Here is a 17,378-nt window from a genome sequence, read left to right on the forward strand (position 1 = left end):
ATGCATGCTTACACACTTACATGTGCTTACAGGCTCTTAGGTGCATTTGCACACTCTTACACCTTCATACACATGTTTAAACACGCTTACATACTCTTATATACGCTTACATGCGTTTGCGCGTTCCTACACACGCTAATACACTTTCATATGCTCTTAAAAGTGCTTAAACAGCCTTACACATGTTTACATGCGTTTACATGCATTTAGAAGCTTTTACACACGTTTGCATGCTCTTACATGCATTTAGAAGCTCTTACACACTCACACTTTCTCGCATATGTTTACATGCTCTTGCACGCTCTTACAAGCGACTGCATGCTCTTGCATGCCCTTGAACACCCTTACATGCGTTTGCACTCTCTTGGATGTGCTTACACACTCTTACATACGTTTACACACTCTTATACACTCTTGCATGTGTTTCCACGCTGTTACATGCTCTTACATGCTCTTACGTGCTGTTGCACGTGTTTGCACACTGTTACAGGCTCTTGCATGCCCTTACACGCTGTTGCATGCTCTTGCACAGTGTTGCAAGCTGTTACACACTCTTGCATGCTGTTACATGCTCTTGCACGCGTTTGCACACTCTTACACGCTGTTTCACACTCTTGCAAACTCTTACATGCTGTTACACGCTCTTACACGCTCTAACAACCTCTTACACACTGTTGCACGCTCTTACATGCTGTTGCATGATGTTACACGCTGTTACACACACACGGCGTTGCACACTTACACGTTCTTACATGCTCTTGCACGGTTACACAATGTTGCGCACTGTTGCACGGTCTTACACGATGTTGCACACTCTTGCACGTTGTTGCACGGTCTTACATGCTCTTACATGGTGTTGCACGCTCTTGCACGCTGTTGCACACTGTTGCACGCTCTTACACGCTGTTGCATGCTGTTACAGGCTCTAACACGCGTTTGCACACTCTTACTGTTGCAAGCTCTTACATGCTCTTGCACACTGTTACACGCTGTTACACTCTCTTACACGCTGTTGCACGGTGTTGCATGCTTTTAAACGCTCTTGCTCGCTCTTCCACGCTGTTACACGCTGTTGCACACTCTTACACGCTGTTGCATGCTGTTAGACGCTTTAAACACATACTTACACGCTGTTTCAAGATCTTGCACACGTACACGCTCTTGCACGCGGTTACACGATGTTGCACACTGTTGCACGCTCTTACACGCTGTTGCACGCTCTTACACACAGTTGCACCCTGTTGCACTCTCTTACACACTGTTGCAACCTCTTCCACACTATTGCACGCTCTTGCACACTGTTGCACGGTGTTGCATGCTGTTGCACGCTCTTACACACTGTTACACGCTGTTGCACGGTGTTGCACGGTGTTGCACACTGTTGCACGCTGTTGCACTCTCTTACATGCTGTTGCACACTCTTACACGCTGTTGGATGCTCTTACACACTGTTACACGCTCTTACACGGTGTTGCACGGTGTTGCACACTCTTACACGCTCTTATACGCTCTTACACGCTGTCGCACACTGTTACACACTGTTGCACGCTGTTACACGGTGTTGCACGCTCTTACACACTCTTACACGCTGTTGCACGCTCTTACACGCTGTTGCACCCTCTTACACGATGTTGCAACACTGTTGCTCGCTCTTACACGCTGTTGCACACTGTTGCACGCTCTTACATGCTCTTACACGCTGTTGCACGCTGTTGCACGCTCTTACACGCTGTTGCACACTGTTGCACACTGTTACACGTTCTTGCCCGCTGTTGCACGCTCTTACACGCTGTTGCACGGTGTTGCACGCTGTTGCACGCTCTTACACACTGTTGCACACTGTTGCACGCTCTTACACGCTGTTGCACGCTGTTGCACGTTCTTACCCGCTGTTGCACACTGTTGCACGCTCTTACACGCTGTTGCACGCTCTTACACACTGTTGCACGCTGTTGCACTCTCTTACACGCTCTTACACGCTGTTGCACGGTGTTGCACGCTGTTGCACGCTCTTACACACTGTTGCACACTGTTGCACAAACTTGAACACTCCTACAAACATTTGTACATTCTTGCACGTGAGTAAATGCAACTGTGTGCAACGGCGTGCAACAGCGTGTAAGAGCGTGCAACAGCGTGTAAGAGAGTGCAACGGCGTGCAACAGCGTGTAAGAGCGTGCAACAGCGTGTAAGAGCGTGTAAGAGAGTGCAACGGCGTGCAACAGCGTGTAAGAGCGTGCAACAGCGTGTAAGAGCGTGTAAGAGAGTGCAACGGCGTGTAAGAGCGTGTAAGAGCGTGCAACAGCGTGTAAGAGCGTGTAAGAGAGTGCAACAGCGTGCAACAGCGTGTAAGAGCGTGCAACAGTGTGCAACACCGTGCAACAGCGTGCAACAGTGTGCAACAGCGTGTAAGAGCGTGCAACAGCGTGTAAGAGCGTGCAACAGTGTGCAACAGCGGGTAAGAACGTGCAACCGCGTGCAACAGCGTGTAAGAGCGTGCAACAGTGTGCAACACCGTGTAACAGCGTGCAACAGCGTGCAAGAGCGTGCAACAGCGTGTAAGAGCGTGCAACAGTGTGCAACAGCGGGTAAGAGCGTGCAACAGCGTGCAACAGCGTGTAAGAGCGTGCAACAGTGTGCAACACCGTGTAACAGCGTGCAACAGCGTGCAACAGCGTGCAAGAGCGTGCAACAGCGTGTAAGAGCGTGCAACAGTGTGCAACAGCGTGTAAGAGCGTGCAACAGTGTGCAACACCGTGTAACAGCGTGCAAGAGCGTGCAACAGCGTGTAAGAGCGTGCAACAGTGTGCAACACCGTGTAACAGCGTGCAACAGTGTGCAACAGCGTGTAAGAGCGTGCAACAGCGTGCAACAGCGTGCAAGAGCGTGTAACAGCGTGTAAGAGCGTGCAACAGTGTGCAACACCGTGTAACAGCGTGCAACAGTGTGCAACACCGTGTAAGAGCGAGCAACAGCGTTTAAGAGCGTGCAACAGTGTGCAACAGTGTGCAACACCGTGTAACAGCGTGCAACAGCGTGTAAGAGCGCGCAACAGTGTGCAACACCGTGCAACAGCGTGTAAGAGCGTGCAACAGCGTGCAACAGCGTGTAAGAGCGTGCAACAGCGTGTAAGAGCGTGCAACAGTGTGCAACAGCGTGTAAGAGCGTGCAACACCGTGTAACAGCGTGCAACAGCGTGTAAGATCGTGCAATAGCGTGCAACAGTGTGCAACACAGTGTAAGAGCGAGCAACAGTGTGTAAGAGCGTGCAACAGCATACAACAGCGTGTAAGAACGTGTAACAGCGTGCAACAGTGTGCAACACTGTGCAACAGCATGCAACAGCGTGTAAGAGCATGTAACAGTGTGTAAGAGTGTGTAAGAGCATGCAACAGCGTGCAACACAGTGTAACAGTGTGTAACAGTGTGTAAGAGCGTGCAACAGGGTGCAACACCGTGGAAGAGGGTGCAACAGCGTGTAAGAGCGTGCAACAGCGTGTAAGAGCGTGCAACAGCGTGTAAGAGCGTGCAACAGCGTGCAACACCGTGGAAGAGAGTGCAACACCGTGCAAGAGCATGCATCAGCGTGTAAGAGCATGCAACAGTGTGCAACACAGTGTAAGAGCGTGCAACAGCGTGTAAGAGCGTGCAACACCGTGCAACAGCGTGTAAGAGCGTGCAACACCGTGTAACAGCTTGCAACAGCGTGCAACACTGTGCAACAGCGTGTAAGAGCGTGTAACAGTGTGTAAGAGCGTGCAACAGCATGTAAGTGCGCGCAACAGTGTGCAACACCGTGCAACAGCATGTAACAGTGTGTAAGAGCGTGCAACAGCATGTAACAGCATGGAAGAGTGTGCAAGGGCATGTAAAAGCATGCAAGTGTGTGTAAGAGCGTGCAAGTGCATCCAAACGCGTGTAAGAGCATGCAACAGTGTGTAACAGAGTGTAAGAGCGTGTAAGAGCATGTAACCATGTGCATGAGCATGCAAATGCATGCAAACTCTTGCAAGAGCATGTAATGGCGTGCAAACGTGTGGAAGAGGGTGCAACAGCGTGTAACAGTAAGAGTGTGCAAGAGCGTGTAAACAGATGTAAAAGCGTGTAAGAGCATGTAATCTTATGTAAGAGCCTGAAAGCTCTTGTAAACGCATGTAAGATGTTGAGCGTGTAATAGAATGTAAACAGTTTTAAGGATGTATAAGTGGATGGAAGCACGTGTAATAGCGTGTAAGCCCCTGTCTATGCATGTAAGCATGTGTTAGAGCCTGTTAACGTGTGTAAGTCAGTTTAACCCCATTTTCCCGTGTAAACATGTGTTTGCCTGTGTAAGGATATGTAAATGTATAAACACCTGTAACCTCATGTAAGCACATGTAAGCACGTGAAGAGTTATCTAAGCACACACACATGTTTATTATTATTAAATATCTATTAATCCTAGAGCGTGAAGCAAGTGGAAGTAACCTTAGGCAATATAAACACAACTAAGTCCACCTTTTGGCTATACCTATACTTCCTTTCTCTCAATAATTAACATTTGGTATCTGTATTTTGAGTTCAGAAGCTGGAATTAGTTGTGCACGTCTGTCTTTCCAAGAGGAACTCCCATATTTGACAACATTTAGCTGCCACATGTTCACAGCTACGAAGTGGCTCTCTGAATCCCTTCCGTGGCTGCAGCCTCTATTCAGTAAGTATGGATGAGTGACAGATCCTTCACTGGGAGCTGCTACTTCTAAATGCAAGTGCCTAACCCTGCATAACCATGCATGAGCACTCCTTTTGCAGCCCAATGCTGATAGAACATGCCTGGAATTGAGAGGATGGTAAATGTCTGCACTTGCATTAACTGCACTTCTAAACAAACCATAGTGTTACCCATCCCTGCTCCTCCAGCATTAAAAGAAACCAAATGGTGATGTGCCTGGAACATAAAGCACGTTGTGATGGGAAGCCCCAAGGGATGATTTAACCTCATGGTTTTATTGAAAACTCTGACTCCCACTGTTTTTGTGCAGTTCCCTTTAATGGACAGAGCAGGGAGAGTGGACATGCTGTAATTCCCATGAGGTGAAGATAGTGCAAAGGTTGTGAGACAATGAGAAGTCCCTTCTTGCTTCCTTTTGGGTTCTCCTGAAAAGATCTAGGCTCACCATCTCTCCAGCTGGATCGTTCACAGTCCCAACTCTCACCAAAACCATTAGTGGCAAACTGAGCTCCATGCAGAAAGTGGATTACAGACAAACACCACCATTTCCCAGTCCAAAATCATACACTGCCAGTCAATGTAAAATCTTGTAGTGGAACTACAGGAATTTTCTGCTGTGAGTCTATGTTCAAGGCAGAAACAAGAGGACTCTGAATGAGAACTGAGATCTTAAGTGCAGAAATTTAGGTGGGTATGACTGAATTTCCAACCACTGATGTCAACACAAGTCCTTGGAGACAACCCAACAAGAAACATTTCACCAGCCAGGTTTGCAAGAAATCCATGCACACTACAGATTTGTTTTGCCATTTCATCAGACACATTTCATATGCTGCCCAACAAGTGACATTTTACATTAGTTTTTGAGAACATAATACGTTGCAAACACTTTGTTACCTTCATGTGCAGAGGCAGTGGGTGATCAAGCCTTGTCCTAGGCAAACCTTTAAGCATCAGAGTCTGTTACAACTAAAAAGAGAAATTGAGTAGGTGAGAAAACACAAAAATAAAGGACAGAAAACAGCTGACTCACATTCCTTTCCAACAAGCATATCATTAGGATAAAGCACAGCAAGAAATGGGCCCATGATGTTATATTAAATTAGTGTGTGGTCTCAAATTGCTGAAGAGAAGCAGCAGGTATAACAGTTACATAACTACCAAGTATTATGAATTTTACTGTATTTTTTATTAACAAATTTTTCACTCTTCCCCTGCTGCGGAAACTCCACGTGATTAAGGGTGAGTGTGTGCTTACATGAAATGAGATCTTTATTACTTGTTCTGAAACAGGTCATTTGCAGCAACAACTGGTATTAATAAAGTTTGGGGATAGCCGATGGCAGGGAGCTGTGCTTCATTGTGCTACTTTCGAGGGCTAACTTTGGGAAGGAAAACGAAATGTTAACTAACAAGCCATTTCCAAGAGAAATAGTCCCACTGTACATCATCAAACTAATAAAAGAACAGTCATGTAACACAAGGAAATTCCTCCTTCTCCGGGTACCTGGCTGCAAACCATATTTACTCCATTCCCCTGCTCAGTCTCAGGGTGCAGTTGAAGATTTCAGTCAGTTTTGTTCATGAATTTATGCAGGCTCCTTACTGCTTACCTCCTGCTTCTTATCTCCATCCTTTTCATTAATGAATTACCCAAGTATTAATTTACATTTCAGTGCCAGATAGCACTTTTTTCTTTCATGAATCTCTTAATCAAAGGTGGGCTTGTAGTGTTCAGCTATAAGTAAGTGGAAATACAGAAACAGAGACCAGCCACATCTCCAGGTCCTTCTTTAAGTACTCAGCATGAGACACTTCAAACATAATTCTTAAGAAACAACCTAAAGAAACATCAGTTTCCAGAAGAGGCCCAGCCTTCAGTTAACTCTCATTAGCAACAAACCAAAAGCAAGGTCTAGAGATGGCAGCTGCTGCTTGGTCTTTGGTTGAGACAAAGAGCTCCAAAGGGCATTCCTGCACATCCCTTCTGCTATGGGAAGGAAAACCATAGACACAAGCAGATAGAACATGAGCATCTTCCAGTCACAAGTATGCTCATCACCTCTTTTGCCTTAGCTTCTGTGGTAGTAAATTAAACTTTCAGGGAAAACAGCTTTATTTTATGGGTTCATTTATAAGAAACCAGTCATTATCACTGAAACAGTAATGACTCTCAGAGCTTAGCACTTCTGAAAAGTAGTGTTTTCAAGACTGATGTCCTGAACTGATACATATAAAGCCAAAGGAGCTCTTTTGGTTTGCTAAAACCAAGGGCTCGGGCCCAAACAAGGCAGGACTCCAGGTGATCCAGTCTCCTGTCCTCAATGCCAGCATTCCACTAGATTCCACTAGAACAGACTGTCTTCTCATAAGGCAAGCCCTTCAGCAGACCCTCCCAAGGCACAGATCAAGGCATGTGTCATTTTTCTAAATGAAATGTTGCTACAATAACAGATCTCAAGTGTCCCCTGAAGGCGCACTGATCGATATTTATCATCACTTAATAAACACGTAAGAAATGGCACAGTACGGGCCTGCATAATCTATGTGCAACGATCCTCGGTGACAAAGTGTAAGTGACCAAATCCCTTTCCAGGTCTAATGATATTTTGCTCCAGAAAGCCAGTGATATATCTTGTATGGAAAAAAATAAAGCACTCATGCATAAAATTAATACAGTAAGCTCTGAAGTCATAAAGCCTTCAGTCTGTGATATATGAGATGGGAAAACTACTAACTCGTAATTCAAGTTCTCCCACTGTCTTATTCCCCATAGGTCCTCAGGTCATCTAGGCATTGCATGATCAAACTGGGCCATTTCAGCTGCATATGGATGATTAACAGACCAGTTGGGAAGCCCCTCAGGGTCATGGGCAAAAAACTCTGCAAAGACAGAGAGCTTCTCTTTACAGAGGTGAAATTTTCATCTTCTTTTAGAGCTAATCTTTGTCCATCGTGCTCCGCTCCTCTAGAAGAGCCTGTGACGTTCTGCAGGGGCAAGACCACAACTGGACCTGTGCAGCATTGCAGACTCACCCAGCACACATTGGAGAGCCCTCCAGGACCTCCTGCACCATCTGAGTTTTCTGCACCAGTACGTACAGTACTCAGGGGAAATAAAGATATGTCTTAGCATCCAATACTGCTATTGTCTTTTGTCAGATTACATCCATACATGGCACACCTTTCCATTGCTGACTGTAGCGATTCAGGGATCAGAAATCCAACCCACAGATAATATTTCAAGGTCTTTCTTAGGAGAAAACACGGACACCACTTGTTCCAACTGGGGATTGCACACAGGAGCATACTCCAGAATCCATCCATCTGCAATCCACCCCTTGTTTCAACCACAAAAACAATCATCCTTTGCATGTGAGATGATCAAAGTGTTTTAAAAAAAATAATAATAAAAAAATCAAACTGCAGCTCCTCAATTGGGAATGCTGCCAAGCTATTGAATCAATAGGTTGTTAGATACTCAAAGTGTGGGGATACGTGAAAGCCATCAAGTGATTTCTCTGTTTATCATTACCATTACAATAGAAATAGAAAGATAGAGATCGGAAACAGTACAATGTGAGTGGTTTCTCATTAAGTGAAATTAGAATACACAAGATCGTTCTTTTCCTTTCTGCCTTGATTCTGTAACATTTTGCACCTGTAAACCCAGAGCTGCTTGTGTACCCAGCTTTGCCTACCAAGATTTCACAGAATCACCAAGGTTGGAAAAGACCTACAAGATCATCCAGTCCAATCACCACCTATCACCAATAGCTCTCACTAAACCATGTCCCTCAACACAGTGTCCAAACGTTCCTTGAACAGAAGCAGCAGTTCCTCAAGTCAGTGAGCCCGCAGAGGAGGAGGGCCTACCTGGGATCTGGAGAGTAGTGGGGCATGGGGACATCAAAGATCTGCACCTTGCAGAGCTGAGCTCTGGAGATGGTAGTTGACCAACCTGCAGCAGCGGGTGGGAAGGAGCGGGATGAGAGTGGGAGTGTGGCCCTCCAGTCAGGTGTCTACAAAGGTGAGGGGTCTCAGCCCATGCTGACCACGGGCTAAAGGTAAAGACAATGAGCATGAAAATATCATGACTCAGATTCCTAGCTTTCAAAAAGCCTGCACTGCTAAAACGTAGGTTTTCAGTTGAAGAACATAGCAAGTTCTGCAAATCATAACATCAGGAGGCAAAACAAGCAGCCAACCCTTCCTCCCCCCTTGGTACTTGTGGTTATTGAGCAATAGACTGAAAAAGCCTGACCTTGGCTAAAGAGCAGGTCAGGGAAAGCAATGAGATACAGATGGGGTTCAGCTTTGCTCCAATTAGCAGAAAATGAATTGCTACTTTGAAGGGAGGAGGGAGAAAACCATTTGCTGAAGGTTCAGAGGCAGTCTGCTGTTCAAAGCTTGCTCAGCTGTCCACTCAACAGCTGGAATTACTTTGATATCGTCCTTAGCTTAATAGCTGGGAGCATGTGGGTGAAAGCACAGCTTCATTCAAAACACTGGAGAGTCAGAGTAAGTAGTCCTCTCAATGGTAAATATAAAAGCTGGTCTCAAAGCCCTCAGCTCTGCTTGTGAGGAAAAGAATGACTGCAAGGCTGGAAAATGCTTCAAAGGTACCACTCAGCATCTGCCACCCCTGCAGTGCTCAAACAGGACAATATTAATAGTTCCATAGCCTTGCACGTACAGAATTTCAAGTGTTTCCAGACTCCTTCCAGACCTAATGTATTTACTGAAATTGGTTGCCTTCTACCAGCACATAAAAAAGAGGGGGAAAGAAAGGACTAATGGATGTGCATTAACCTTTTGGTACTAGATTTCCCAATACTCCCTACTAATGCAAAATCCATTAGAAGGAAATGCCTGGGAACCATGGTGTGCAAATGCTGTAAGGCAGGGGACATCTGTAAAAACTTGCAGCAGGCACACCAGGAGCAGGGATCCATGCAAAAGTGGCCACAAGTGCAAAACAATTAAATAAACTCCTGGATTTGCTCTGGGCAAAGACACTCTGCAAAAAAAGGGCCAGTGGAGGGGAAGATTTGGAAGCTGGACTTTGCAGCAGGCCCTTCTGCAGTACAATTTGGTTGCTTGCCCCAAAGGTAGACATTTTAAGAGCCTCCTTTGTTGCTGCTGCATTTTTTCTTGCCATAGGATTGGAGAACTATAAAATCCTAGGACATTCTGGGTTGGAAGGAATCCCCAAGAACCACTGAGTCTAACCCTGGCTCCACGCAGCACCACCCATACACAACCCTTGTGGCTGAGCAGTGTCCCAACACTCCTTGAGCTCCAGCAGCTAGAGGCTGTGCCCACTGCCCTGGGAGCTGCAGGCCACCATCATCAACTGCCATGTATGAGCTGCCTGGAAATTGCCATCTGGAGAAATGACTCCTGAGATGTCCAAGCAGATACAATTTGTCTCATCCTTTTTTTGATAGCTAGGAGGCCCAGGCTTGCCCCAGAGATGAAATACCAGGAGCAAAGTGGGGTTCCAGAAACCAGTCCCAAATATCCTTAATGGCAAGATACCTTCACTTAAGTGCTTTTCTTTCAAGGATGTGAAAGGGAGAAAATGAAGCCAGGAGAAGTGGATATTATCATTTAATACTCAGTTTCGGGAGTTACCTTCACGTTCTCTAATTAAGTGTGGGAATACGCAACACATCCCAATGGCTGGTTATAGCCTCTTTCCCTGCTGCACTCAAACATGTTTTGCCACCATGATGAAGTATTTTTACACATACAAAGATTTATCACCTGTAGGGCACGGAAGAACACGCTTTAGCTGTAGCAAGTAGCAGTCACAGCTACCTGCCAACCTCCTAAAACACAGAATATACCCCAGCCACAATGCATTTACCACCTAAAGCCATCAGCAGGAACCTGCAACAGGCAGGGCAAGAGCTTGGACCTGGATAACACTAACTGGGATGCTGGAGCTCACGGTTCTTCATTCACTGCACAGAACCTCTCTAGGTCACTATTTGCCATCTAGAAAAATGAAATCTCAGGTCTTTCTCTGACTTGCACTCTGATTCCTTTTTTTTTTTTTTTTTTGCAACTGTGAAATCTTTGAAGGAATGCCTTACAGGCTGCCCAGGGAAGCTGTGGACACTTCATCCCTGGAGGTGTTCAAGACCAGGTTGGCTGGAACCCTAGGCAACCTGGTCTAGTACCAAATCTGGAGGTTGGTGGCTCTGCCTGCAGCAGAAGAGTTTGAACTCGATGGTCACAGAAACACAGAATGGCCTGGATTGGAAAGGACCTCAAGGATCACAAAGCTCCAACCCCCTGCCATAGGCAGGGCCACCAACCTCCAGATTTAATACCAGACCAGGCTGCCCAGGGCCCCATCCAACCTGGCCTTGAACACCTCCAGGCATGGGGTCCCTTCCAACCCAACCCATTCTATGATAAAGGGTAGACATGAATTACATATAGACCACCACCATGAAAACATGAGTTTCTGCACACCAACCCAACAGCCTCCTGGCCTTGAGGCTTTCTCCAGCTGCCAAACATCCCAACATCTGGGCTGGACACAAGCTAAGCAGTGTTATCTTCCACCTAAGTACCTCTTTGCTATCTTGAGCATTGCCTGCTTAAACACAGAGCCTGTTCTCCTCCTGCCCCACTGGGGTGCACGATCTTGTCTCTGCAAGGTCCCAGCACGCAGTTTGCACAGAGGTGAGCAAGGACTTCACACCTTTGTGAAGACTTTTCTCTCCTCCTCTGCTCCTGCTGTCATTTCTTCACACACATCCATAGGAAGATTTCCACCCCCAAGTTACAGATCACCATAGAGCAACCCAGAGACTGCTCCAAAGCTGGCACTACCTTGCTGGCATTCATCAGGAATGGCTCTTCCTTCTGACCTGTGGCTCTTAAAGACATTGCCCTTGGAGTGGTGTTTACCATTCTCACATCATCTTATAGAGGAGCTGCTGCACCTGGTTGCTTACTCCTTCAGACAAGAGTCTGTGGGCTTCCATCCCAAAACCCCAACGCCCAAGTTTGGGTATGTGAATGCCCAATTTGGCTATGGCACCTGCTGCTGCATGGACCACAGGAGCTGTTAACTCAGTAGTGGCTTCTCTGCCTCTGATGAAATGGCCCTTGGCTCAATAATGAAACAGCTTTTTGAAGACACAAACCGATAGCCCATGAGCTCTTAAAAGAGCTCATACAAAGATATCATGGAAAGAAACCCCACAAACCAAGACTATTATCCCAGGATGTTTTCACTAACTCATTCAACAGGTACACAGCAAAGAGAACAGCAGGACCATAGAACTCATACTGTAAGCGAGGAGAGCATCTGCCTCCAATTTTTCAGTGAAACAAAACCCGTGAAGCTTAATTTAATAAAAAGCTCCTGCTACAAGCACAAATAAAATCCTTCAAGGTTGGCTGAGTTTAAAGCCAGAAGCTGGCACCTCCTCAGAGGCACGTCAGGGGAGGAAGCTTCCTGCTTTGACACTGCTGTGAGGAGCAGGACTGGAGCTCTGCAGCAGGGCCAGGCATTCAGAGAGCAGAAAGAGCTGCTGGGCAATTTCTGCATGTGGGATATGGGCACCGTGCTGCTGCACAGCACAAAATAAACATGAGGGGAAAGGTCCAGCACTGTGGGCTTATTGAATTAAACATTATTGCAGCTAACGCAATCAATATGGCATTGATCGCATTATCCATATTAATATTTAATTCAATTAGAAGGCCCCCAATTTATTGTTCTGTACTTTGTTTTGTTCTTCAGTGTTCTTCCAGACTTTTCATGCTGCAAAAAAGAGCTGAGCTCACCCAGCTATTGCAACCCAAACAGTTATGCCCCTGCTCAAACCTGAGCAAGGGCTGCTGTGCCCATCAGGAAGAAATCTCTGCTTCTCCAGCCCATGCTGGGAAGATACCAGCTCTGCACCTTGCCATGGCACCACACAGTACTGCAACACTTCCTCTCCTTCTGGTTATATACAAAGCATTCCTCTGCTTTTGAGGACCATTTTACACAAGTCAAACAAGCCCGAAAAGGCAGAACATGCTGTACTGCTATTAAAGACACCTGAATCTTCCTTTGTTCCCTAAGGAACGCTATTCAACCAACAAGGCCTGACGGTCCCCTTCTGGCCAGCTGGGAAGCACAGCTGCAAACACTCAGCCTGTGCTCCCCAGGCCAGCCACAGCCCTTCACCAGGTGCTCATCATCACTTCAAGCCCTAACAGTTCCCCTATAAGGCCAAACTGGTTAACTTCAGTTAATCAGACAACAAATTCATCCTATTTACAAGACCAAAAATAAGTCACCCTCCAGCTCCAAAGTACAAAGTAGCACCAAGAGAAGAAACAAAAAGCTTTTCTCTGCTGCATTCCATAGACCAGCCCACCCTCAGTTGGCAGCACAGAAAGCCCAGGCAGAGGGACCAGGGACATTCACACATTTTCCCCTCATCATGCACACCAACACCTGGTTTCACATGACTGCAGTTTGAATGCTTCTTTGTTCTGAGCACAATATTCAAAGGAGTTTTGTTGTACAAAGAGCTCATTTGCTGCAAAACTGAAGGATAGAATAAAGCATCCAAAATCAAACTTGGTATTGAGACACCTGGCCAGCACAGGAATACCACCAACAATAGCACAAACCCACTGGAATTCTTTTTTCTCCTCTTCTTGCTCATACGAGCCTCACCCAAGCTGACCACAGGTTTGGGCCCTTCCTGTGTTTGTTCTTCGTCAGCAGAGGGTAAGAAAAGGCAGACAACAAGAACCTCCAAAGCGTGCCAACTCTGCTCTTGAGATTAGAAGTGCCAATGCTCTTTAGCATTACTTGTTATTTCCCCAAAACACTTGTGAGACAACGCAACACCCAAAGTTCTTCCAAGCCACTTGTTTCTTCCTCCAAAGTCACTTCTCCAATAACAAATGAAAATTCAATCTTAGGGATACCAATAACCACAGACAAGGGGAAAAAAAAAAGCTGACTCACCCAGGTCCTCTGGCTGTAGAACACTCTTTCTCAGGCAGCACATGCTCTTCCTTCGGAGGCTGGCCTTTAAATGAGCCCAGGCAGGGCTGTGGTCAGGTGGGAAGCACCAGGGAATTACTTGCACTTGTGTCCCTGGGCAGCCACCCACTGCACCAGGTGCTGCTCGTCAGTTCAGGCTGCAACAGAAGGGTTCCCTACACCCACCAGACACTTATTTTACAGAAAATTCACCTCTTTCCCTCAAACTTGTATAATTAAGAGGTGGGGAAGGTATTTTAGATATAATAGAACAAGTAATCAGATGTACAAACATGCATTGGTATGAGCTATATGTGATTATATTCCCTGGGATCTACCCAAGACACCAATGCAAGGAAGCATCTCAGTATTGTCAGGTAAGTTTCATTCAATGCACAGCACCATTCTTAAAAAAATAACAATAATGATGAAAAAACATATTGGCCTGACCTCATATTGCTCCTTAGACCACAGCCATGCAGCAAGGTTGTGCAATATCGAGTAAACATTACTTTCTATTATCAACAACAGCCTGATGCCACTGAACTGCACACATTGCTACTGAAGGTGTTATCAGGTGTCCCAGATGAAGCAATTTGTAATGAAATACAGAGATAAATTTCAAGGGCAGTGGCCTGAAAGTCATTAGCCTGAGATTCACCACAAAAAGCACACAATTTATTTATAACATCTATAATCCAGAATGCAAGTATTGGATTTTTACCTCATCCACAGAGCCAATAATCACACATTAAGCATATGTATTTTCTCAGGACGCTAAATAGACGCTATAACCAAATTTGTTAGCCACCTTTAATGTGTTTGCTGATGATCTCCCTACTCCATGCCATGCCAAAATATCACAGCACCCCAAAGGGAGCACGGCTGTCTGTGCCTCTATATGTGCTGACACCATATGAAATACCTTTTGTTTTGAGCCTGCCTCCTACTTACTTTAATGCACCCTCACTTCAAGGCAGTGAAAAATGACCCCTGCACACCCTTTGCTCCATGACTCATGGTTTTATAACCTTGTTTTTGTGAGCCAAAATCCAGTCACTGGCTTGAGGAGCTTGATTTATCCTTACTACAAGACTTTTTTCAAACGTGCTTTAATCAAGTGCTTTACCTCTGCTTATGATTAGCAGCACTGAATTAAGCAGCCTGCACCAATGAACTTCAGGCTTTGTTTTTTATCCTTACCAATTGCCTCAGCAGTGTTCAACAACTGCTTCAATTCTGGCATCAAAATCTCCTTCTTCCTGTGCTGCAGGACTGCCCGTAAGCTGATTCAGGCCCAAACTCCCATTCCTTGAAGGATAGACAAATAGGCCAGAGATAGCATTGAGTGTACATCAGTTAGGAAAACAAAACTCGCTGCTTTGATAGTAACTATTCTTGTTAACATTACCTGATTGAAAGGAATCAAATTACAAGTGAGCAAATTTGCAACAAGTTGAGTATGGCTTTAAAATAAAAAAAGGCAGATTTCTAGCACAGATTCTTTTCAGCTGCCAGGGAACAACAGCTCTGTAAATCTATTGCCTATACATAAAGAACACAGGAAGAGTTTCCTGATGTGCCAAATCCCTTCCTTGTGGATAGCAAGAAAAGCTCCATGCTTCAGAATTCTGCAGAGACTGTTACTCCTGCAAAGAATACCCCATTAGGTGTATTGATGTGTTATGAAACATCCAGTTAAAATGTGCTACAATTGTTAAAATAAACGACCACATCTACGCAGTATTGACTCAGTACCTGATTTGCTTCCAGTGTTTATCTGCACAAAAACCCAAAACACATTCATCCTGTAAGTTATTCCATTTGTTAATGAGCCTCACATTTCTGCTTGCTCACACAGACCTGCAAGTACTTGAGAACTGCATTTAGTGAAGAGCAATGATTGGGTCTAGCATAAGTGATAGAGCAAGACACTCCAGCTGCTGAATTCTAGTAGAAGCCATTGAAAACTACACCTATTATCCATGAAGTGTGTATTTCCAACAGCTCTACAGAGGATATTTAAAATCTGCACGGGATCTCCAGTGGCAGCGATTACACAGAACAACTCATCCTACAGAGCTTGCAGATAGGATACTATCTTGACAGCTTATCAAGTTCACAGAAAAGTACTTAACGTTTCCATTTACCTGTTGAGACACACATAGGAACCATGCACTTGCTCCACAGCTAAGCTCATGCAATGAGACACCTCGAGGTGACTGACACTAAGTTTTATTACAAGCAATAGAAACAACTTCGTCTTTTCCCCCCCCACAACCATCGTTCTCATTGCACATCGTGGCAAAAGACAACATCTTTAAGTTATGAATTCACAAAGGCAATACATGCCATGTGATGCTTACAGCTCCCAAGAAGCAAAATTCAGACAATAACTTATGATCAATTCGAGAAAGGAATTAAGCCGATCATAACAAGTAAGCAAGCATCAAGTACTGCTCCAATGCAGCAAAGTACATTCAAATACAATGCTGCAAAGCAAGGCATAATTGTTTTGTAATTATTTTTTCCATGTTACCATGATAGCAATCAATCTTTAAGTACATAATTTTTAATTGTAATTTAATAAAGGCTCTGACATTTAAAAATCTTCAGAAAACAGCATTAAATTCAAGTTACACACACACGAGAGAGAAAATGGATGGAAGTGAATAAAGCATGACCTGATACAAATAATTTTAGAACAAGATTTTCACAGATGCACTTTCAAAACTTAACTTCCAAATGAATTCGGGCCATTAGTTGTGCTTTGATTTCTACAAGGCTTATCCTACGCCAAGAACTTCCTACAACATTCAATTTTAAGTCACAAGGAGCATCACACATCATCTGATCGGTGTCTATACAGGCATATGGCTTTTGTTTTTTAATACATACAAGTTCTGTCCTGGCTGGGAAGTCTTGCCACACACAGTAGACCAACACACAGTGACCAAACAAAAGAAATAGGGGCATGCTCTATATCCAACCAAGCTTGATTTAAGTCAAAATTCAAAAGACTTCAGTTTGCAAAATCTTGCAGAATGTCAATGATTATTACAGGGAATTGAATGTAAAAATAAAGCTTAGCAAATAATCCAAGGCACAACTTTTCAATGCAGCATCTTCTTTTCCCTATGCCATTGTCAGGCCATTTATTCCAGCCTCTCCCAGCGATCTTGGAATACAGAGGAGCTCTGACCATGTAAATGAGTTACCAAGTGCAAAACATAAATCATAGCTTCAGACCAGCCTTTTCTAGCTGCTGAAGCGTCACCACTTTTTAAAAGGTCTTAGTTGTGAGACAGGGACTTTCACTTTACAGGCAGCAGCTGAAATGACATTATGCAGTCTACAATCCAGCTGGAGGGAGCAAACCAGACTTTGCCTTGACCAATTCTCTCCGGTTTGAATTTAGAAGATGCATCATAGATGACATACTGAGTGCAAAATCTCTGGTCAGAAGCAGATTCTGCATGGTATGCCACCGTGTTGATCGTCTGTGTCACATCGCTGTCTGGTTTGGGCTGCCTAACCAGGATTTGTCCTCCTCCTGCTTTGATCAGCTCCACAAGATCGCTCTTCTGGTGACTTTTGAATGATCCCAAGAAATAGAAGTAGCATCCATCAAACAGCTTGGGCAGCTAAGGGACG

General features: G+C 45.0%; 1 protein-coding gene across 2 annotated transcripts in view; it reads right to left on the reverse strand.

The window, feature by feature from the left end:
- Positions 1-14,490: 14,490 nt before the first annotated feature.
- The window catches only part of BARD1 (BRCA1 associated RING domain 1), a 45,897-nt gene continuing 43,009 nt past the window's right edge, over positions 14,491-17,378 (reverse strand). The window contains exon 11 of one of the 2 annotated variants that reach the window (XM_048953603.1): positions 14,491-17,368. In XM_048953603.1, the coding sequence (XP_048809560.1) occupies positions 17,039-17,368 (330 nt within the window). In that variant the 3' untranslated portion in view covers positions 14,491-17,038. The remainder of the gene's footprint in view (positions 17,369-17,378) is intronic. The other variant, XM_048953604.1, reaches the window with a different exon arrangement.

This window comes from Lagopus muta, chromosome 8, assembly GCF_023343835.1.
Source record: "Lagopus muta isolate bLagMut1 chromosome 8, bLagMut1 primary, whole genome shotgun sequence".
Classification (NCBI taxonomy): Eukaryota; Metazoa; Chordata; class Aves; order Galliformes; family Phasianidae; genus Lagopus; species Lagopus muta.